Source organism: Rhagoletis pomonella, unplaced genomic scaffold, assembly GCF_013731165.1.
Source record: "Rhagoletis pomonella isolate Grant_MI unplaced genomic scaffold, Rhpom_1.0 Rhpom_scaffold_00008, whole genome shotgun sequence".
NCBI classification, from domain to species: Eukaryota; Metazoa; Arthropoda; class Insecta; order Diptera; family Tephritidae; genus Rhagoletis; species Rhagoletis pomonella.
The window spans coordinates 11,373,093-11,398,468 of NW_023458562.1; the positions used below are offsets into that span (position 1 = coordinate 11,373,093).

A 25,376-nucleotide genomic window follows, 5' to 3' on the forward strand; every position below is an offset into this window, starting at 1 on the left:
TTATCAGGAATAAGGGCGTTTTCCTCGCCCTTTACAATTTTATCCACACTCCTTATTGTTTTCAAGCCTACGTTAGCTGAGAAAACGGCTTTGAATTTTTTCAACACCAATTTGGCAAGAGGTCCCTGCGCTTCTATAAGCCGCATGGGCATGTGTATATTTTTTAATCTTAAAAAAAAATTGTAAATGCCATAATCACTTTTTTAAAGGTAGAAAAGGCAAAAAAAGGCAAATATCTTAAAAAAGGCAAAAAAAGGCAACATCAAATGTGTATATATGGAATCAGGGAGCTTAATCGTGGACATTCTTAATCGAATATACTCTATCTCTTTAGCAGAAAAAAAGGCAATTTCCATAAAATCCGTTCCCTGGTAATTACTCTAGTAGCTATGATTGAAAAAAATTACAAACTGCCGAAACAGACGAGTGTTAAGTATCCGATTTGAAGGGTAAAATGTTAAAATCCTTGCATCGCCACTTTAATACTTTAAATTATATGGTTGCTATTTACTTTCATCGATCCAAGATTCAAATCCAAATATTTTACCGCAGATGAATTGGAACAATGCAAAAGAACACTTCGTGTAATGAAGACACTTTTGTTGAAGAAAATGTCGTATCGAATCCTAGTAACCTCTGGGAATCTCATGATAAATCTGCAAAGCTGAAATAAGCGTATATTTAGACCAACCCCATGTTCTTCGTTTATAATTTAAAAAAGGTTGCGAAAAAGTATTTAACTGCGCCACCAACGAGTGTGGATAGCGAGCAATTATTTAGTACAGCTGGTCAGCTGTACCCCCATATACGATCAAATAGGAGAAAATGCAGACAAGCTTCTTTTTTTTGGCTTATAACATAAAGCTATTTAATTTTATCAAAGTTACTTCAAGTCTTTAAAATTCCCTTTAACGTTAAGACTGCACTTTTTATTAAAAAAATAATACAAATAATTTGTTACGAAATAAAAAATCACAGACATATTATTTTTGAAACTTTACTTAACTAGAACTTAATTTTTAATATTCGGCTTCGGAGTTCGTAGTACCTAATATTCGGATTCGGCTTCGGCCAAAATTCCAGCTTCGGCCCGACACTAGTACATACCTACACAGCTCCATGTGTATGGGTCATTATTTTATAAATCGTACAGTTTAAAAAAAAATACTTTTTTAAAAGATACCCACATTTTTTTTGGTACTTTCTCAGAATTTTAGTCGGCGCCTGTGTCGGGAATTCATAAGATTTTTTTGAAAGCTACAATGATTTACCGAACTTTGCCACGTTCGAAATTAAATATCTTTGGTTCAAGTAATCGTATCCATTTTTTATATTAAAAAATTAATATGCTAATTGTACGCAGTTATCATTCTTCAAAATAAAAAAGTGGGTACGATACGATTACTAGAACCAAAGATATTGAATTTTGAAAGTGGCGAAGTTCGATCGGCAAACAATCGTGAGTAAGCCAAAATTAAAAAACTTTCATATCTCTGACAACAAAATGTTTTGATTATATTATGTATGATACAAACAAAGTTTTAGCCGCATCCAAAACGAAAAATGTGTGCGATTTATAAAATAATGACCCGTATCTACATATGTACATATGTATGTACTTATATGTAGAGAGATATTCAAATGACTGTTTGTACACGCAATATTTTCGTTAAAAGACAATAAATTCAATTAATACTTAATTCATTAATTTATATGATTTATTAAAAATTATTCGCGACGTTAAATTAAATAAAACAATGAACGTTGTTATGAACTTATGTTTAGCATAATTATCCATTGGTCGCATTTATGCTACATTTTCTTTGAAAATATACATTCGATAATAATAATAGATTGGCGCTTACACATATTTTAGTGTTTGGCCGAGCTCTTCTCCTCCGATTTGTGCAATGCGCCTTGATGTTGTCACACAAAGCGGAGGGACCTACAGTTTTACCCCGACTCCGAACGGCGATTGTATTTTTATGAGAAGCTGTTTTTCATGGCAGAATACACTCGGAGGTTTAACATTGCCTGCCGAGGTACGACCGCTGTTAAGAAAATAACTTTTTTCTATTTTCTTTTCGATGTTGTTGGGGTTGAACCCAGGCGCAGCGGAGTGGAAGCGCACACTGTTTACCACTACACCACAGCGGCCGACGTGCATACGATAGAATACGCAAAAAAAGAGCCAACGAATTTGGAGCTGACTTACTTTCCTTTAATTTAAAAATTTCAGGTATTAGTCATTTTCTGCATGTAGATATATTTTTCGGTTTTACGCTTAGTATCTAGCTCTCAAGAAAAGCAAAATCTATATATAAAATGACGCACACGAAATGGCTAAAAAATTTTCTTGTGCAAATTTCCTAAAAGCAGTAAGCAGTTCTTAAGAAATTTGCTACGCTTTCTACTACGGTTTTCTAAAGTTTTTTTGTGAAACCAGAGCAAAAGGGCAGCCCATGTTTGCAACAGAAATCTTGGCCAATTTCGGTTTCCTTTTCGATTACACTGACCAACAGAATTTTTGAAGAATCAGAATCTGACCATGGTTTTTGAGCCATGATCGGATGTTACGATTCGGACCCAGGTGATCTTCAGCTGTAGGCAGTTTTTGACAATCAGCTGATAGTGTTGTACGATGGAATTCCTCGCACATTAAAACGTCATGGGATTAATTCCGTTAAAAATGTCAAACTTTTCAACGGAGACAACAGGGGCCTATTTCATAAAGCGACAGTGATAATTTTGTAACGACAAGCAATTTCCGTGTTGTCAGTGACAATTCGACAGTTTGGTGGGAGTTTTGTTTCATAAAAACAATTGTCACCACCTCTTAAATTCCATGAGAAATTCCATTGAAAAAGTGACAAATTGTTATTGTCGGAGTTTAAAATTTTCGCCAGTCATATGAAATTTATACGTTATGTAATATTGCATTTGCTTTCTTTTAGTTTTAAGAACTATTCCAATCATTGAAATGTAATGAAATGTGCGCAATTACCATATAAATAAATTTACAAAACTCTCCTGTGAAAGCTTTCCGACGAAGCTATTTGGTTTTGTCGCTATTGTCGCGACAATTTTGTTAGAGTGACAATTGTCAGCACAATTGTCGACAATATACCATAATATCACTGTCGTTTTCCAAAAATTTTCACAGTTGCCTACAAACGTATATGAAACATGGTAAGAGTTATTGCCGGTCGCACCAACAAGTTAAGTGAAAAATTGTCTCTTCGCTTCTGCCAGTTCTCGTATTAAATTCAAATAAAAGATAATAATTTTCCTTTAAATTGCTTTCGTGAAACTGGCTTTTAGTGTTGCCACGGCGCATACTATATGGGCCTAGTATATACATATGCATGGATAAATATGGGTATTTCGAATCTGGCGTTACGTGACACTTGAATGACAAAAAAAAAAAACATTTAAAAAGTTAAAATTTCAAAACGGTTTTCTAGATTTTCATAGTAATTAAATTGCCCCTTATTTAGTAAAAACATTACAACTATTGGTAGTAGCTGCCGGGACGTTACAAAAAACAGAAGTGGATTTTGACTTCGGTTACAAAATTGCACAACTCTGCCAATTGGGCAAGCATTTTATGTAACAGTTTTTGTAGTAACATTTGAAATGTTAAAGGCTAATTTTGCAAGTTTTTTAATGTAAAAATATTTTCTACTTTTTGCTTGAATCAGCTCAATTATCTGACGTGACGTTATCAGCGCCACCAGCGGTTTAATTTTTTGCAAATCTATGTCATATTACGTTTCAACTAAACATGGCAAATGTGAAACAAATCAGAGCATAATTACCAGTGTTGCCAGAACTTTTTGGGCCGACCGGCTAGATTGGCAAAAAAAAGCGGCTAAAAACGGCTAAAATGTTTTAGTGAAATTTCACATAGACTCTGGCAAAAAGCGGCTAAAATGTTTTAGTGAAAATTCACATGCTTTATTTAAATAAATCGCAAGAAACGAAAGACTAGTTAACACCATTAATTTATATCGAGTGTATATTCCTCATCATCAAATGAATCACTATTGTATATATCACCTGAATTCATTAATTTTAAGAGATCGTCATCTACAGTAAAATTATGGCAACATTTTTCTTCACGTTTTAAACCGTATCTTATATATAAAATAGCGTTTAACGTTTTAACGCACATTGGATTTCTTTGCTTAGTTTTTATTATATTCATTGAACTAAATATTCGGTCTACTTCTGCATTACTTATAGGCAAAACAAGAAAACTAAAAACTAGGTTGCAAAGGTCAACAAAAGGGTTTTCTCCTAGGGCATTTCGAAATTGATAAACTTCGGCCCAAAATTTTACAGTTGAGTCTAAATTACTCCAGGTATGTAACGTTAACCGTTGCCATTGCATCTCTATGGATGTTATTTCGTCGGAATTATATTTGTGGTTTTGTTGCTGTAGTTGAACAAATACTTTTGGTTTAATTACTCTTAATGCATTTCCAACCGAAAAAAGTCAATTTTTTTTAGTGTGGCATTATTTGTAGGGAGGCGTTGGCGTAATTTATTTATTAAAGTGATAATAAAATAGCGACCATTTTCTCGAATTATTTTCTCGGCTTCGTGGTTAAAAGCGTTTGTGCTTACTTTTGTTTTTAAATACTCTTCAAAACTGTGATAAAACTGAGGAAATGGAGCAAGGTATGGTTCCAACGGGGAGCATATAGGATCAAATGTGTCCGCGCTAATAACCACTAGGGAGCATAGATGCGAAAGTAAAACATTGAGTTCATTAAAAATCTTCATTGGGTCTGCATTATTGCTTTCGAACAACTTGTTTACTTTTTGCACCTGAAAATTAGGCAAATAGTAAAATCGGCTAAAAACGGCTAACTTTTTTTTACAAACCGGCTAACAAATCGGCTGCCGGCTAGATCGAATTTTCTCCGGCTAGTTGCTATCAAAACCGGCTAAATCTAGCCGGAAAACGGCTAAAATGGCAACGCTGATAATTACTGCTTTTCAAAATATCTCGACCCTGGCGCCACCTAAGGAGACATTTTTTGGCAAAAATGTTTCTGCCCACATAACCAGCATATATTATAAAAAGCAGCCAAATCTGCCTATAAATAAGTTATATATAGGACTTTTATTTTTTCGCGGTAGACTTTTCGCTGGAAACGCCCATATCCAGCTTTACACGTAAAATAAATAACATTTTGAATGGGTATTGGAAGTTTTATTCTAAAATTCTTTTAGGTGCTCATACTATTGTTGCTGTATAATTTATTACGACCAATTTACGCTTTATTAAAAGTAGAATATAAATCTAGTTGTAAAGAGTTTGCATTTGTAAATTGATTTATTCATGAAACGGCTGTGTCTGTCTACATATATGTATGTATGTGAGTATGTAAGCGTATAATAGAATATTTATATCATTGTCATATATATTAGTCGGATCTTTGTGTTTAGAAATTTCCTTGTTTCTTAAAAATCGTTCGATCCAGCTCCATACATTTCAAATTATGTCTCGATATACATACATATGTTTATTATGTTAAACTTTTATTGATACAACATATGAACAGTTCAGTTTTAATGTTTGAATTGTGCATTTTAGTGGTTTGTAACTACAATATGTATGTACGTACATCACTACATCTACACATTTTCAACCTCTTACAGAACAATTGCTATTTCTTGAATTTCAATTTTGAATAAAAATACGAACTACACAGCCGGAACAAAGTATTGGCACAGCAAATTTTTCACAATATATGCAACAATTTTCATTCTAATATTTTCCGCTAATTTCGTGTAAAAATATGGTTCATTCTACAACAAAAAACATAAAAATGTAATTCCTAAACTTTGTGCAAAACTCGCGAAAATTCAGCAAATTATCATGAAACTTTTCAACTTTTTAATCAGATTCTTTAGAATTTTTTTAAGTATGCAGATTTGTAGCCCAATCAAATTTATTATAATAAAGTTTAAGTAGCTTGGAATTACTGTTGATTTTTGGCAATTTTTTTCACGTAGTCTCTTCCATACAACGTTTTTTTTTGAAACTACTTTATATGGGAAAAATGCAAAACATCTTCAACAAAAAAAATTTCAAAAAACAACGCGAACTTGCATTTTTTTACTTGAATTTAATGGGCTGCAAAACTGCACACTCCGAAAAATTCTATAAAATATGATTAAAAAGTTGAAAATTTTGATAAAAATTTGCTGAATTTTCTCGAGTTTTGCACAAAGTTCACGAATTATATTTTTATGTTTTTTGTTGTTAAATGAACCATATTTTTATACAAAATTGGCGGAAAAATATTAGAATAAATTTTTTTGCGTATATTGTAAAAAATTTGCTGTGCCAATACTTTGTTCCGGCAGTGTACATACATACATACCAAGGCATATTGAATAGATAGCAGCAGTAGAGCAGCTGATTTGAATTTTTCGTGAATTTTGTCTCTAAATTGTTATTTTTGTTTACATTTTACCTAAAAATGTCATATTTTGTTAACCCTATTAGACTTATTACAGGCCACAAGCAACAACAAAATACATACACGCAACTGATTGTGTTGGATCTGATGCTATTACCAGTTCAATGCGTCTTGGCATATGTACCGTAAGTCCAACTAATTTTCAATATTTCTGTAGCTTATAATTTTATTTTATTCTGTATCTTATTTTTTATTTTATTTATATGTATTATAAATGAGTATGCATCTATGTATGTAATTGTGCAAAAACATTTGTAAATAACGCTTTCAAGGACTTTTTTTTGCATTGACAATGTCGCCACAAATAATCTTATCACTAATACATATTATATACTTGTTGGCTATGGTTTATCCACCGAACGAAAAAAATAACGAATGCTTCTATAATTATAAAAAGACACGCACATATGTATGCATATATGCGATGAAGTAAATATTTTAATAACTTAATTATACGTATATTCATACATCTACATAAATGTATACAGTGACTCAAACAAGTGTTCATATGTGGCTTTTTTAATATTCACAATCTTTTTCAAATAATTTTTTTTTTGTTATTTTTAATGCTTTAACCATAAACATGTTAATCAAAGTTTCAAACTTTCTATAACATTTCAAATTATTTAATCTGAATAAAGTGGAAGGTTCAAGCGGCCAAAATATCGCGTTGATTTTTAATAATTTTTTTTTTGCCGGCAGTACTTTTGCACTTTTTTCCATATAAACATGAATTTCTTGTGAAAAGAGAATGGTTAAAAACAAATTTCGAAAAATCCACGCTAGTTTTTAATAAATTGCACTTATTTTGTGAATAAACTCAAAAGCCGTCAGATTAAAAAGATAGAAATTTTGATGCCAATTTGTCGAATTTTTATTAATATTGCATAAAGTTTGAAACTTTGATTTATATGGTTTTGGGTATAAATGAAAAATGTTTTTATAAACAAACAACAAAAAATAATTTGAAAAACATTGTGAATATTTAAAAAATTAACAAGCGAGCACTGTTTGAGTCACTGTATGTGTGTAATTATTAACATGCATATCAGTCAATTTGCGATTAACAAACATTCAATGATTTTCGGGTCAGTGGTACATATGTACAGTGACGAGCAAAACTGTAACATGGTGTAACACTTTTTATTTCAACCATCGTTATCTTTCCAAGTTCTAACGACTTTCATACTTTTGTTGTATTTTCTTATTGGTAGGTTAGCCAAATCGCATCCAGGAACTAAAAATAAGCAGAAGGGCACTGAAAATTGTGTTAATAATTCTTTTTTTTTCGTGAAAACTCTTAAAAAGTTATTAAAAATATATGAGTGCAAAACGGTAACATTTGCATTAATTTACTTTTTTGTCTGCTGGTTTTGTTATTGTTGTTGGATTGACTTCAAATTATTATGAGAAAGTAAATACAGGTGTACCAATAAGACTATACCAATGAAAGTCGTTAGAACTTGGAAAGATAGCGGTGGCTGAAATAAAAAGTGTTACAGTGTTGCCCGTCACTGTATGTAAGTACATATCTGTTGTCGAAAGGTGGAAATGCTCCAATTGAGATTTTCAATTTTCTACAACTACATATGTACAATTACAATTTTTTTTTTAAGTGCTTTTTAAAAAGAATCATAAGGACAATGATGGTATTTTAGTTACGGCACTCAGAAGAAGAAGTTACGGCGTTTTAGTACATGTACAAACCGATCTTAAAAAAATGGCAAATGGCGCGTTCCAAGATTTCATTAACAATATATACATATGTATTAGAGTGAACATACATACCCTGCAGGGAAACCGCGGACTAGTGAATCAAATTTCTAGTTCCGTACTAGGTCTTTATCGCCAAAAACGAACTAGTCCGATATGAACTAAATCCCCACCAGTCCAAACTCGGAGAAAAGTGGTACTTTTAAAAAACTAATTTATTTCAGTTTTTTCACTAGAAATCGATATCTAAAGTGACGAATTTAGAAATGGTTCGGAACTATAGAAAAAGGGATGCAGAACGAACTAGATCTTATTTGTCGAATTTAGAACTAATTCGGAACTATCGAATAAGGGATGCAGCGGGGGGCTTGTTTACTTTACATAGATATGTGTTCGGCGGCTTTTTCGTTCAAATACGCTTCTATTCTGCGCTTCGCAGATGCTTTTTCATAGCTTGGTAATACAAAACTAAAATTTGTGTTAACATTTCAACATCTTGGGACCGTCTGGAATCTAAGAAATAACACCAAGCACCTCGGCAAAATTCAGCTACAGCCAAAGGTATGTAAACGTACATTTCTTACAATCATTCAAAGAAATTTAATTTCAAATTGAAAACACATTTCTTCCAAAATAACTTAAAATCGCACACACGGAAGAACCAAAAAGATTGAAAAATCATGATACTTTTTTCTTTCGTCTGTCGATTTCAGAACTGGTTCGGAACTATAGAATTTAGGACTAGTTCGGAACTATCGAAAAAGGGATGCAGCGGGGGGCAATTGACACTTCCTAGGACATCGCCATGTTAAATTCGCCAGTTGCTTGCATGCAAAAGAGATTTATCGCGAACCAGTACTGGGTCTAAATGTACTAGAAGCGCCCCAGTTCAGAACTAGAGATTTTCCCCAAAGGGTACGTATGTATGTATATATGTATGCATACACCATACTGAACTCTATGCGCCCATGCACGAGTAGAGTGCGAGTACATGCTGTGTTCGGTTTCTTTGATCTAATATCATTAGTACTAATTCATCCTGTATTTTAAGCAAGAAAAACTGACCTAAGCAAGGCAGGGCACTTGGTATCGAGAACGGCTCTTTTCGTAGGGCAAAACGTTCACTTTTGGCTGTGTGGTGCATACGACTGACATTCACGGATCATAAGTATCTTCCTATTTATATTTGTATTGTTTTCGTGAAGGATATTCTACAATAATTACTTTTTCGACATTAGCCTAGTGTTAGCCAGCTTTAATTATTCAGCCCTATTCTGCATTTCGATTACGTTCCCGCATTCCGCTCCGCTGGAATCGAACTTAGGTATTCTGCGTTACAATCGAAACGAAAGAAGAAGAGGAAGAGAGAAAACATCTTTCGAAATCAGCTGTTTGCCTAGGAATGTGTGAAATCGACACAAAACAAAGAAATATTTGCCACCAAACTATAGCAGCATATGAAGTTAAAGTTTGTAAATATTTTAAAATAACTAAATATACCTAGCATCACTGTAATTTAAAAATAAAATTTAAGTGGATACATAATTATAAGAATGAAATCCATAGCCGCTGCGTTATTGCTTGAAGAGAAGAACGAGTCCCAGATTGCTGATGCGGAAGTTGAAAGGCGGAGATTTAGGGATATGTTTGATCTTTTTCAGATGAGTGAAGAGTCATAAGGAATTCATCTTGAACTGTATTACTCATCGCTTAAAGTCAGTGAAATTATAAACGTTGTTTGAGCACTCCACAAAATTTGCATTTACTACAGTGGAAGATTTGAACGCAAATGAATCCCATTTTGTAAGCCGTCAGGAGGAGGGGAAGAACAAAGCTTATCTTTCCATAGCAAATCGAATTCGAGGCAACATACGCACCTCTTTTAGTAAAAACGAGTGCAATAATAAAAGCATCTTTTTTATGTAACTTCACATTTTATGTATGTATGTATCTATGTGCATACATCTATTAATTTTATATAAAAAGAATAAATTGCATTCAGTGCATTTCACAGTCTTATTTATAGATAATGTAAACAAAAACGCCTGGACTTCCACTTTGAAAACGTCGCGCAATATACCTTTTGGTTGCCATTATTTTTCGTTTTGCCCGTATTACCGCTCGCGAAAACACAGAAATCGAGAAAATTCATTTATGATGACTTTTACAATCATGCATAGTATATTTTACTTAATTTTTTTATAAAATTTTATTACTTAAACCCACGAAAATAACAATTGAAACGTTCTCCGTCAAAAAATTTGCAACTTAGAAAAACGGAACTACGATCGAAATGTAGAATAGGCATAATCGTAAATTTCGAAGGTTGATCGTAAGGAAACGGAACGCAGAATACCAAAGTTGCCAAACGGAGAAAATTTCGATTCGAGTCGAAATGCAGAATAGGGCTGATTATTTTTCTAATTAAAATATTGCTCGGCCAAGGAATCGAACCCAGGTCGTACGGAGTCAGGCCATGTTTCAAGAAGGAAGCTTTTGCAATGAAAAGGGCGAAAGAAAAAAATCTATCACAAACAATTCCTTTGCTATTTGCTAATATCCAGACACATATCAATTTATCGTAATAGTATTACAACTCACAGCACACACTTTATAGTTCACGCTAATCATAAAAAAAACCCGGAACCCGCAAATAGTCCGAACGAAAAATGCCGCACCAAGTAAATTGTTTTTTTTTTGGGTGTGCAAAGGTCTATGCTTTTTCGGATAAATTACCTTTCGTATTTTGCTGGCGATTTGAAAAGCCTAAAATTATTCAAAGAATCAGCTCGAAAAACGTTTTCTATTAGTCCGAGCACAGGCGAGACAGACACCCCTATTGCGAGTGTCGACTGGCAGTAGAATAGAAATTTGTCGATCGAGTCGATCATCTTTTATTTTGCTATTGTGTAACTTGATCGATAAAAATTTGTACTATTGTGAATGGTTGACAGAATTGTAAACAGCTGTTTGTTTGTTTACATTTGTTTCTTGAGTGTTTTATTTAAATTTAAAAAATGGTCACAGTTGAAATATGGTTTAGTGATGAGGAAGATGATGCGGAAGCTAATAGATTAGTAGAGTTGGCTAAAGCAAGGAGGGAATTGCGAGATTCGTCGGATCCCTTGGACTTGGAAGGTGTATGTACATATGTGAGTTTTATGAACAAAAGTTGCGTTCCCGATGATTCACGGTTTTTAGGCTTTACATGATTTGCAGGAAAAGCTGTTTTCCTCATTAATAAACTTTATGGAAGTTTAAGAAATACGGTACGGTTAAGTTTTTTGTGCAATGATGTTGGGTTTTTGTGTCCAAATGCGTGACCCGAGTTTAAAAACTTTAACATAACAAGTGTATTGAAAGAATTCAACTTTAATTTAAAATAAAGATTTCAAATTTCCGAGCACTAGTCAATTAATAAATTATGCAGTTTTTTTGTATAAACTTTTGATGTTGGTTCTGCGCAAAAACACTGTGGATGGCGTAGCCGGAGTTATATGCACAAGATATATTGTATATGTATCTTTTCCAATAGAAGCGGAGCTTCCTACCCTACTCTTTCCGGAAATTCCTTTGCCTATGTCTTCACTCTCCTGCATCAGTACGACCAACCGCGCAAGTTGCCTTTTGTTGCTTATAATTTTTGATCTGTAATTCAGACACATACATGCATATGTATATTTCACAATTTTTTACAACTTCCAGTTCAATTGACTTACTTTTTATCCATTATAGTACCACTTTCTTATGTAAATTTTATAAACGCAAACTCCAACGACTAAAAAACAGCAATAGAAGGATGAGCGATTAAAAAGTATTCACAGTCGCTAATTGAGCGACTAAGCGACACTCGCAATAGCATCGATAATCGATAATCGCTTAATAGTCGTTTATCTACTGCCAGTCGACATTCGCAATAGGGGTGAGATACTTTTCTTCGCATCAGTAAATATTGCGATATTAAATGAAAGTCGCACAAGTATAATAATTAGTTTTTACATAAAATGAAGTTTGTGTATAAAATGAACTACTTACTTATGTTCCTCATTAACCTCCAATAAATTTAGATCATTACATTTTATTCAAAAATGTGTAAGTATGCACGAGGAAATATAATCATCATTATTCTTCCACATTGCTGCCATGACGGTGTAATGCAAGCTGTATATAATAATTATACATTTGCATGTACATACAGTTGTCCACAAAATAATAGGAGTGCAATATTTTGACCAGTTTTGGCTATTTATCTTTTGTTTATTTAATGTTTATTATTTTTTTATATTTATATATTTGAAACTTGCACTTCTTCAGACTAGAATTGAATGTGCTACAAAACTGCATACCAGAATTTTTTCTAAAGATTCTGATTAAAAAGTTTGAAATTTGGGTGAAAAATTGCAAAATTTTTATAATTTTTATACAAAGTTTAAAATCTGAATTTATATGGTGTTTGTTGTATAGCCAGCTAGGCTTTTATAAAAAAATAATAAACATTAAATAAACAAAAGACAAATAGCCAAAACTGGTCAAAATATCGCACTCCTATTATTTTGTGGACAACTGTACATATTAAATTTGTCTATGTATGTACACACACACATTACAGCTTTGGGCAAGGGGCCTGAACAAAGTATATTTAGTTGTAGACTTTTCTTCTTGGAATACATATCCTTTAGCCACTTGCCTCCACTTAAAATTATGTGTTTATGTATGTACATACATATGTGTTCTTCTGCTGTTTATACTTTTCTGAAAAAAGGAAGGATAGAGCTGAGTGCGATATCATTGAGTGAACATAAATTTGTTTTTTTTTTTTTATTTCTTTTAGTTTAGGCGCCTATGAAGCTTTGCCCAAACCGATTTCTTGCGAAAAAAACATTGTTGGCCATCGTTCACAAGACGTACATAAATTATATTTAGGTGCCATGGTATACGGCGCTTTCCATGGGAATTTATGTATGTAAATACTTTTGGTTTTATTTAGTATGTATATGGTTCTCGTAACATGTTTTTCCATTTAATATCAGCTTCATAACTCACTATACACATTACACAATTTCAACTTTTATGTAAGCTTTTTATTATTTTATAAGAATGACCTGCTGCCTGCACCTATTGGTCTTGTGCCTTATCTTCCGTTGTTATTAATTATATATTTGTTTGGAATTTTTTTTTTTTGATGTTTTAATTTATATTAATTTTCCAACACATACAGCCTCATTGCGTAAGTCGTAAATAAGGCTAAATTGTACGACTCGTAGACAGTGGCTTTGTCTACTGTCATACTGAAATAAGTAAACGACCAAAATCGTCGAAAACTATACAATGCTACCAAGTTTTTTGGTTTTAATACACTAGTCGAGTGGATATTTTAGGCAATGACGTGATTCGATTCTACACGACTCTCGCAACGAGGGTGATACTTATTCGGCAAGGATACTCAAAGTTTACAAATTGTTCAGAAATAAAAAATAAGTTGCCGCATTTAAGAAGTTGACAGAGCATTTCAAAAACTGCAATAAATTCATATGTATTTAGTAGAGCTTAATTAAAATGTTATACTGTATTGTATACATACATATGTAGAGGGTTTTAGCACTGGAGATTACTTTGCTCTTCTTTCACATGCCATAGACATACATATACTTAGAAACATATTTTATATCTAAATAATTTCCCTCAATGAAATCGGTGGTGTGTGGTTTTAGGAGCCGTCCCTACGAGGCGCACGCGTCCCAGAGTTCCGACATTACCCGGAACTACGTTCATAGCAGCCGTGCCGCCTCCACCTCCACCGCCACCACCACCGCTTCCATGCATTTGCATGTGCGCGCGCACCTGCAGCTGATATTGCTGTTGCTGCTGTAAATGCATGTGTTGTTGCGGTTGTTGTTGTTGGAGGTGTTGCTGCGCTGGTGGCATGTGATGAAGCTGCTGTTGTGGGGCGTGCTTGATGTCATTGCAATCGCAGAATTGTGGAGGCGGCGCTAGCACAATGTTTTCGGCGCCTATGGGCACCACACCACCCGCGTGCCCACCGCTGCCTTGCACAGCGGCGCTCAACACGGCGTTATTACCCCCGCCGCTGCCGGCGGTTACGCACGGCTCATTATCACTGTCCGCCTCGATTGGGGGCGGCAGCTGCATTAGAGAGACGGCTGCGCTTCGGGTGGCGCGCTGCATAGCAATGGCTGCTGCCTGTTTTCGAGTCAAGGAATTGTGGCGCTGGAATGCTTTGGCCGGTGGCGAGGGACTTAAATCGCCTTCGTCTTCAGACCGCTGTTCATGTTCAGATTCGAAGACGGCAGACGTCATTTCATGCTGGGATTTTTTATGCAGTTGCTGTTGCTGCTTGGTGACTATGGCGGCTGTGTTTGCACCTGCAACGCCAGCAGCGGCTGCTTTCGCCTTCAATATTTGCTGCAAGTGCTGCTGATGCGCTAGCTGCTGTTGATGCAGTTGCTGTTGCTGCTGCTGTTGTTGATGATGTTGTTGTTGCTGCTGCTGTAAAAATATGTGCTGTTGGGTAGCGAGCAATTTCTGATTCGGATGCAAGTGCTGTTGTGGTATATTTACGGGTAGAATTTTCGCTGTTTGCTGTTGCTTTGTATGATTGGAATGTGGCTGTGATAAACGGCCGCTTGCATTGGCATGAACTTTGCTGCTACTTATCTGTTGGCTTTGGATAACTAAGGACTTAACTTTCGTTGCTGACATTTGCTGTTGTTGCTGTTGTATTACAGGGGCGTGTTGCTGTTGTACCATTTGTTTAACAGTTACTGTGGTGGCTGTTGCTTTGGCCTCAAACGCAGCAGCTGTACTGGCAACGGTAGATGTGGGAATTTTCTCGGTGTCAGAAATCACTACTGCTGAAGTGTCCTGTAGCGTTCCACTTGGTGTTGTTGAAGTAGATGCAGTAACTGGTTTCGAGTCTTCTGCTGTGGCATTGGTTATGGTTCGTGAAAAACTCGCAGGAGAATCCGCACTGTCAACCACGCTTTCTTCAACGACATTCGATTGCGTTGTAGTGTTTTGCGGCTCTTTGGCTGGATTAGGTGTTGTCTTAGGTTCGTCGTCAATTGTGACGCTGGGCTTTTTCTTAATTGTATCTGTGGATTTGGGAGTGTCCCGCTTGGACGTTCCGCCTGCAACTTCTTGGTCACTGCTAACACTTGAGGAACTCTTGTCACCTTCTTCCTCGTTTACCTCGTTAGCCTGATTAGCGCTGTCTTTATTGTTATTTTTCTGATCTTCAGCACTGCTTTGAGTAGGCTTACTCTGTACTGTATTTGCCGACTCGAACCTTTGACCACTTTCGTTTTTAAGGAAACCGTTTGGCGAAGACTTTGACTGTTTCAAATTGCTGCGGACGCGCTGGATTTCATCCACGGACAGAGAGTGAGAGATGGAGGCTGAACCAGAACTGCTCCCGCTAAAACATAATGGCCATATTAATAAAATGCATATCACGTTTTCACACAACTAGATAAAAATATACATAGAGCAATAATGTCTTATCAATCAGATACACTATCAGAAACTCTCACCTCGCTTGACTATTTCCACTCGTCTCGGGTACCTCGATAAGTGCGATTTTTTCGTTTAATTTAGTATTTCGAGCGACTAAAATGGAGTTTTCATCTTCACCGTCTGATTCACTGAAACTGTAATCTGGCTCTGGTATAGGAGGAGCGGATCCCGTTGTTATATTATTATTGTTCGAACTGCTGACTTCAGTGTTGCCATTTCGTTGGCTCTCATCATATAGCGTTTGTTGTGGCTGTTGCTCCTTCTTCTGCTCCTGCTTCTGTTGCTGAACCACTTGACTTATGGTAGGTTGGGCATACTGACTACTAGAAATTTGCTTTTGGGCTTTTGTAGGGTGATTTATTGTTGACTGTGTTATAGGTGTTGTCGGTATATTCAAGTTTAGTGGCTGCTGCAGTTGCTGCTGCTGTTGTTGCTGATGCGGCTGACTACTTTGACTTTGGCGACTCTTTAAACGTATAAAAAAAAGTCATTACAGATTATGAAATTGCTTAGTATTCGTGTGTTTACTCACCTCCTGCGCTTGTCGTAGTTTCCAAGCCATGACATTGCGTAGTTCTTGGGGTGAGGCATAAATTTTGGCATTAGCAGAGGGGTTGAAACTCGATTGAACTCCATCGATGGCAGCAGCAGTGACCACATCACTTTCAGCTCGTTTCTTTAGCTTCTGCTGTAACGATAGAGTGGATTCATATTCAGATGTGCTGCGAGTCTCTACTTTAATCACTTGACCAACAGGCGGCGGTGGTGGGGGGTGTGTCGGTGGCGGTAGCATATTAAGACGCTGCATAGAAGCGTGCAGAGTGGCGACATCATCTTGCGAATGGTGTCCCTTGCTCGCCGCGGCCCAAATTGATGATGCAGAACCATTTAAGTGTGCGTTTAGGTCCGGAGTTGAGTGGAAACGCTTCAGATCACGAGCACCAGTTCCTCCCACAATTGGAATTGGGCACGGTTTCCCACGCAAAGTACCGTTTTTAGTTTTTGTTTTGCGTTTCATTTCTGCAACGCTACCGTAGACAAGTGGCGCTTTCATCGGTGAATTGGTGCAGGCCGGTGGTGTAGCTGCACCACTATCTGTTCCAGATTGAAAGCGGGACGTAGTCATCATAGTGGAGTAGCGATTCGAGCCATCAATTGCTTCGCCCTGCTGACGCTGGAAGAGCTCCTCTAGTTCGGCGGCGGTTATGCGGCTAGATGTTGGCCTAGCTTTGATGCTAGCTGTACGTAATTGTACCGGTGTACCAGGATGAGTGGGTGTGGGTGTTACAATAGACTCCACTGATGAGGATTTGGTGTGTGGCAAGTCGTCGTCATCTTTTTCGCCACCACTTTCCAGACCAGCCACCATAGATTTTGCTCTTGCCCGTCCAACGCTCAGTGTGGTTTTTGGATCTCGGCGTGGTGGTAGTGGAGCAGGCATTCGACCGCTACCAGTACCAATACTGGCAGTCGCGGCACTACCGGGCCCCATAGACATTTTGCGCGGCAAAGTTGCGCATTGACGATGGGAGGTTTGGGGTGTGCTTGGTCCGCTAGATAATGGGTGACTACTGGGCAAGAATTGTGCTGAAGCTTGCATTTGATTGGGAAATTGCGGGGAAATAACAGTCATTGAGACAAGCGCCCCAGCAGATCGTATCATTTCGACGACCTTTTCATGGGAAGCGGCTCGAACATCTTCGCCTCCGATGGCAAGAAGAAAGTCTCCTGGACGCAAGCCTGCCATATCTGCTACACCACCGGGATCTACGTCGTCTAAGTACTGTAAGGCAGGAAAGCGATCTGTTGGCTTTAATTGCATGAGCGGGGACGAAGCTTTTGCACCACGCAGTATGAAACCAAAACCACGCTTAGCTCGATGTAGTACTACCGTGCGCGGATCATTGAAACCCCTGCGAACGGAGAATGTAGCTTTAAATGGTTAGTTCATATTTTAAATTTGTTTAAGTACTCATACTTACGATTTCTTCATTCTTGGAGCTGTGGCACTGTTGTATTGACCGATTAATTGTGGGGCGTTGTAGGCTCCACTGCCCCCGTTTGCAATATCTTTACTCATTACCATGCCTATGCTTTTAATACTTTCCGTATCAGCGTTCCCGCCATTCATCGCCGAGCCAGAACCATTGCTATTTAGTGACACAGAAGGCGAGTGATGGACGTGGGTAGGTGGAATACTTGAGCGTGGCAGCGTGCCACCACTATTTGCAGTATGCGCAGCCATTCTAACACTTGGCATGCTTAGCTGAGGTGAACTCTGTTTATTCGCTGAGCCACTAATGGAACCATCCATCGATGTGTGCTGTGAATATGGTGACTGGCTACTAGTGTTACTACTGCCACTTATAACCGGTATAGCCGCTAGGGATACATTTGTAATATTCTTTTGGCGCAAGTTAACTTCTTGTACACAGTCGGCTGGAAAGAAACCTGATTGATTGGATCCCCGTATATATCCTTCCAAAAGCCCACAATCGGTAGATCCGACCACTTCGATAACATCGCCTGGTTGCAATGAAATGTGCCCTGTAGTGTTGCCGGGATATGGCTCCATACATACGACCGTCGTACTTGGATGACCAATGGAACACGCAGCCGAGTCCGAATTTGTGCCGACACCAGATGAGTCGCTAATTATGTCGCTGGTGTCACCAAGTGATTTATCTGTATATGAAAAAATACGATGAATAGATAAAGAAAATGGTTTACATACATAGTCATTTGTAGGTTCATATAGTGTAAGTGTGTGACCAAGGAAAAGTTTCGACTAATTACTACGTTCGGAACTAACGCTTCATTCGCACGTACTTTTTTACATTTCTATACATAAAGATGCGGGAGAAACTTAGGGCTTATGGATGTACATATATGGCCGTCGAGTGACGCTTAGTACTCGATTTCTTGGCAACCGTGACAACCGGCTAATTCAATTCGCCTCATTTGTTTTATATATTACGTGATTAAGATTACAAAAATATGTACATATTACATTGTTTTAGAATTGAAGGTTATAATGGTACTTCACCAAAATGTTAGATGCTGGCAACGTTAAACAAAAATAATAAGCGTAAGGAAGTCTACTTAATTTTTTCATAAGTTCTGAAAACACCTTTTTGATTTTTCATTTGCTGTGCTCATTGCTACTAAATGGGAAATATACTAATGCTGTTGTAAAATTGCGATGCATACTTATGCATGTATGTAGATATGTATTTAATTGAACTAATTTATTTCCTTACGTCCAAATTTGTTTCAATCGTAATAATCAAGTTTTTACATACATGTTTTTCGACGAAAGGCGGTAATATGAAATACTTATCAGTATCAGTACCAGCTGTCAGATGCAATAAATGAAGAGGTCCTTAATATGCAAAATTTGAAAATGTCTAAAAATCGCTTTGGTTTGCGTTCGTGTAGAACCGACCATGGACATTTTGAAAAGAAGCTTATACCGAGTTTGAACATTCTTTCTACAAAGCATTCCATCGTTGGGTTATCAAACCACTAATCATAAATCATAATCAACTAATCATAAATGTAAGATGCCTTTTGGCGTTAAGAGATAGGTATTAATAATTTCAACTAAACAGAATATTTCATGTCTTATTTCATATTTAAATAGATTTATTTTATCAATTTCATCTATAAAAACCCAATAAACTGTTTCCTTATTAATACAAATTGCACTCAGCAACATGCAATCAGCTATTTTTCTTACTTGCGAATTGTTGCAAGCTAAAATTTTTCCAATAAAAATTTGGAACTTCCTCTCCAAGAGATTTGCCATTTTGTTCTCTCAATTTCCACGAATTTGAAAGTTTAACTTCAAGGATTCCAGAGTAATTGACATTACTTTTCATAAACATCTCAGCTTTCGTTCCAACAAAAATGTCAGATATTTTAACATGATTACTTCATTTTTAAAATCAACAATAATATGTTACTGATCGCATCTTTTTTAATAAAGTTACTAAAAATTAAGAGATAATGTGTCTTGATAGTTACATATAAGTATGGCAAACGAGAGCTTTCAGCTTGGAACTCTTTGCTAAGATTGTTAATTATGGGGAAAATATACGATAGAAATAAAAAATTTGCATTTCGTTTTGCAACACATTCCTTCTGCCAGGTCTCCAAATCGCATACCGTTTACTTCGTATAAGCAGGAAATAAAATAAAGTTTCAAACTATCCCATTGCTCAACTATTCTTACTTCCTACGCTTCCTAGTGAAAGCCATCGTGTTTGAGATATGACCAGGATTTTGTGGGCTTTTACCGAACAGTATTCCTCAAATTCCTTCAGTTCATGTATCCTCTTTGGACTGTGGGAAAAGAAACTATATATGTTGCGGCATAGTGTCTGAATGCTTTTCGGCAATTTCTTACAAGCGTAGCTTGAGCAAGTGAGTGGCATGTTCACTTTATATAAAATAAATTGGTTTCTGCACCCAAGTCTCCAGCCATAACATTGGCTCCATCAGTGGCCAACCCAATCAGGTTTCTTATTTTTAAAGGCAGGATTGGCATATTTTTAAAAGCTACAATTGGCAAATAGTTATATGCAAAATGATGTTTGAAATATATATTTTTATAATTAAGAATTTAAAAACTTAATTCAACTATCCGACCAAAATCTTACTTTGCCGACCAACCTACCAAATGAAAAAGAAGCGACCAAATTTGGTCGGAAAAGGCGAATAGTGGCAACGCTGCCTACGAGCACCAATATATTTCATTTAAACGAATGGCGAATCGCCCATTTCCGCTATAGCGTGTGTAGTGGAAATTTTTAGGCGCAATATATAACTACTTGCGGCGAGGCGACATCTACCTCTAGAGTTTTGATATGATACCAGGCGACGAGGTTGATGTCTAGACTTTTATAGGATCTTTGCAAAGCAAAGGTTTTATAGCAATGAATGGTGTCTGGACACACACCATTGCAAGTTGATAAAAGCGTTGCAATAAAATCTTCAATAATTTTTATCGACTTGAAACTTGCACTTTATTATACTAGTACTCGAACTCTTTCTAGGAAATCTAATTAAACAAATCGACATTTTGATGAACATTATTTTGCATATCATTTTGATCAACATTATTTAACGTTTTTTTGTGAACTTTGTGCAAGATTTGAAACTTGTATTTTACTACGTTTATACGTAAGCTATTTGCAAATAAAAATAGTTGTTATTTGCAAATAATAAATGCGTATAAACGTAGTATTTATTTGGTATCTGATACATATACTAGATCGACCCATATTTTAAAAGAACATTACTAACGATATATAAATAAAGATAAGTTGCCAACAGCATCATTTTGAATTTTGCTGTTATTATTTTGACCGTCAATGCATGTATAACCTTGTTTTTGTGGAACTAAGTAGTAAATTTATTATTACTTCGTTAACAAAAACTTAAACATTAGCATCTGTGCATTATCTGCCGTATATCACATTCTGGCTTTGAACTCGAAGTTTGTCCCACTACCATGATATGCAGGTATTACGTTTTTCATAATTTGTATGAATATATTTAGTCATTAGTAAAAAGTACAAAAATAATGAGATGCAAACTTAATTGACAATAATAATTAATAAAAACACATACTGAATTAAAAGAAACAATACCTGTTACAATGCTGATGTCATCCTCGTGTGAACGATGTCCTGATGATCCTTCTGAAAGGCTTGAACTAGCGGAGCTGTATGGGATATGTTCGGATGGACATGGCGACGGCGGTCCGTGTTGGCCACATGTACCGTTACGTGACAAAGTGCCCATAAGGCTACCTGCACAACTGCCTGCGCAGCTGCCACTTGGCCAACCGACCGTCGACCGACGTTTTGGATTATAGCGTGGTGGTCCACGAAAGAGAACTAAAGAATGCGTTTGGGATAATTGAGTATATTAGGACTTTATCTTATACGAGAAGATAGCTAAATTGTATCTTTTTTCTTTTCACACTGTATTCTGCTTTGAAAATACTTGCACTAAGCGCCGGCGATTCGGACTGAAATCGCATGGACAAGGAAGTGTTGTATTTTTTAAACAAACAAAGTAATAGCTTAAAATAAAATAAAACGAAGTAAAAATATAATGCAATAAAATAAAATATTAAAAAATATAAGTAAATATATTAAAAAAGGAATAAAATAAAATTAAAAATAAATTAATATTTATATTAAAGACAAACAAATTAACTCAGAAATAGTAAAAAAATCATCAACAGAATTAAATTTTGATGCGCATTGAGTAGCATTTAAAGTATATAGTAAACTCGTACGTTGAACACCAGCTAGACCTAATATTGTAAGTTCTAATTATTTAGTTCAAATAAGCTTTTGGTTTTGTGAAATAAGTTAGCCAAGGAATTTACAAGGCATATCCTTCGTCTAAAGGGACTAGCCAAAGAAATAATTTTTCGCTTTTACAACCCATCGTAGTGAACTCATTTGTATTTTTATACCCGACTGCACTTGTGCACAGGGTTTTATAACTTTGTTCTCATAACGGTTGTTTGTAACAGCCTAAAGGAAGCGAGATAGATATAGACAAATGTATACATAAGTGATCACAATGAGAAGAGAAGTCTGTCCGTGTGCACGATAACTCGAGCAAAAATTGTGACATCTCAACGGAATTCGGTATGAAGGTTTATCCAAGGTAGTTTGCTATTGAAAATGGGCGAAATCGGACTGTTTCTCATATAACGCCCCTTTCTCATACAACGCTTTTTTCGAAAAAGGCAAAAAATATGATATTTCCGTAAATATTGGATCCAAATTTTTGAAAATAAGTATGTGAAGTAGAATTTTGGTACAAAATATTATTATTATGAAATTTTTGGGAAAGGGGCGTGACCCCGCCCATTTATGATGAAATACTGTACTTTAGTAGCCGCTTCACCAATCATTACCAAACTCGGTATGAGCCTTGCCTAGGATCCAGCTAAGAAATTTGTTGAAAATCTTTGAAATCGGGCAACAGCGACGCCCACCTCCCATATTACGGTAGTTTACAGAAACACGAAAACTGCGATAAATCAGTAACTACTGAAACTTATTGACTCAAAATCGACAATAACAATGATCACTGAACATAAAATTGGATTATTAAAAAATTTTGGATTTTGGGTGTGGCGCCGCCCACTTATGACCACAAATGTATATCTCGGTAACCAATCTATCAATTTCTACCAAACTCTGTGCATTTAATAAACTTAGTACCAAATCGGACCAAAATTGCCATGGCTTCCCGTATAACGGTAATTTCCGGTATTTCAATAACTGATGACTTTCAATTACTCCAAGTTAATACTTACAACAATCTCTTAACAATAAATAAGACTGCTATAGACTTCTAGGTAGTTTAAAGAAAGTTGGAACGACGACAGTGGATACCTGCGCCGGGTATAGAAATTTCAGTTTCGCCCGAAGTTATACTTCTTTACTTGTTTCTTTATTACTTACTGTTCTTGCAATTCCGTGCTAAACATAATAAGTAAATATCCATATGCATTTACAAACATATATATGTATATATATTCCGCTTAAAAGGCATACAAAAGGACTGCAGTTTACGCCACAGTAGAATTAAACTGAAAATGCTTAAGTTTATTGTGTTCGAGTAGTATGCATTCATATTTAATTCGGATATAGATATGTATGTATACATACATACATATGTACATAAGTAACATTTAATAATCTATATGGGAACAAACCAATAAACAAGCTAAGCAAGCAGGAGAACTAAGATTAATGAAAATTGATTTTAAAAAAGATTTCGACAAAGCATTACGAATTATACATATGCACGAACATTGGAGTGAAGAAATTGTGATGTTGTGGATGTTCACATTGAATTATGTATGTATGTATGTTGTATATGCAGATATTTTTGAATGCAATTATGAAAGGCTAGTAAGACTAAAATGTAGAAATATGAAACCAAACGCATACATACATATTTGTATATGGCGGTCGCCGGGTTCGATACCTGGTCCCTCGGCGGGCAATAGCAAACATCAAATGTTTTTTTGCCATGAAAAAAGCTGAGCAAAATTGTAGGTTCCTCCAATTGTGTAATAACACCATAAATTGGAGGAGAAGCTCGACGAAGCACTAGCAATTGTGTAAGATCCAAATATTTGTTTTATATGTATGTATATTAATCGATTAAAAATTTTGAAGGCGAACTCTATAGTTTTGTGACCGGAAGCATATTTTTGTAAGTAATGCGTTAAAATCACCAAACTTATAAATTACACTGTAGGGAAAATATCAAGTTTTGAAATGACAAAAAAAAACGCCGAGACACTTAAATTTAATTTTGATTCGTGGATTACCAATCTGTATTCTGTTTTCCTAGATCAGGTCAATTTTCCAAGATATTCTAATTTTTATGAAAAAGCAAAATCTAACTTTAACAGGCAAAAATAAAATTAATAACATATTCTTTGTGAATCTTATTCATTAGTATTTATTTTTTTTTTGTCAAAATCAAGCAACTAACGAAGAAGATCGATAATTATTAAAAAAAGGTGAATGGTCAAATAAAAATGCGTAGTAATTTTGTGTATGAAATATGAGCAGGAAATAATGTTACTCATACGCCATGTATATAAAAAGCTTTTATTAAATTTCACCTGTGTGTAACCAGCCTGCCAATCAGTTTTCAACCCACTTCCCGATGAGCTAGAGCAGGCCTTCCCAAAGTGGGTGCCGTGAAACTCTGGGGTGCCGCGAGCGTATGCCAGGGGTGTCGCTAGCGGATAGTGTATAGTCGTGGTGCAGGCAAATTTTTTAAACTTTCATTAAAGTTTTGTAATTAAGCAGTAGAGCTAGTTTTTAGTGTATGGCAACAGTTTTACTATTTTGTGTCTACTGTTCGACAAGTTGCTTGTCGAACATAATCCAAACCTAATTTCTCCATATCGCCATACACCATGCAGACATGACTCGTTCAAGCAAAGAAATTTAGTTTTCTTCCATTTTCCTCTGCCACGTCCTCACTCGGTGAAAATTTCGTTGGAAATTAAACGATTTTATCATACACCACGCAAGTGGTTTGATCAAGCGTCAACATGGTGGCCAGAAAATCAAAAAGTTTTGATTTTTGTTAAAATTTCCCTCAAGCGGCTGGTATGACCAGCCCATACACAATACAAATGGCTTGAGGCAAAGGGATATTTCGCTTGGTTTGTCAAAACGCTTGTATACACCGCTCTTAAACGTAGCTCACCAGTAGTTTTGTCAACGAAAAACTGAGTCAGAAAAACATCCGAAAACGTATCCTTTTCACAACCATTTTCGTCAAGGTGTCCGCAAATGGAATCAATAAACGGACAAAAATTCCCAGCACATCCACTTTTACCTTCCGTTGTCCGATTAATTTTTGGATTTTTTGCTGGCTGGACTGTTCTCGTACCCAGCGCAGCAGCTTTGCGCACGTGTACGTGTTACTTCTTTTTTGGAACTCCACAATCACACTGTGAAAGAGCGAATCAACACCATTTCAGAGGCAATCGAGAACGAACTTATAAAAATATTGAAAACATTGAATTTTTTAGTTTGTGGCTTTGACGAAACTACCGACGTAGTGGGA

The 25,376-nt window shown here is 36.0% G+C and overlaps 1 protein-coding gene across 11 annotated transcripts in view; it reads right to left on the reverse strand.

Annotated features, from left to right (window-relative positions):
- Positions 1-13,123: 13,123 nt before the first annotated feature.
- Positions 13,124-25,376, reverse strand: part of LOC118744184 (PH and SEC7 domain-containing protein) — a 77,530-nt gene continuing 65,277 nt past the window's right edge. For 6 of the 11 annotated variants that reach the window (XM_036476992.1, XM_036476990.1, XM_036476989.1 and 3 more), the window contains 5 exons: positions 21,398-21,646; positions 17,726-18,428; positions 16,276-17,656; positions 15,761-16,209; positions 13,124-15,645 (listed from right to left, as the gene is read on the reverse strand). In XM_036476992.1, the coding sequence (XP_036332885.1) occupies positions 13,893-15,645; positions 15,761-16,209; positions 16,276-17,656; positions 17,726-18,428; positions 21,398-21,646 (4,535 nt within the window). In that variant the 3' untranslated portion in view covers positions 13,124-13,892. The remainder of the gene's footprint in view (positions 15,646-15,760; positions 16,210-16,275; positions 17,657-17,725; positions 18,429-21,397; positions 21,647-25,376) is intronic. The other 5 variants (XM_036477000.1, XM_036476998.1, XM_036476999.1 and 2 more) reach the window with 2 other exon arrangements.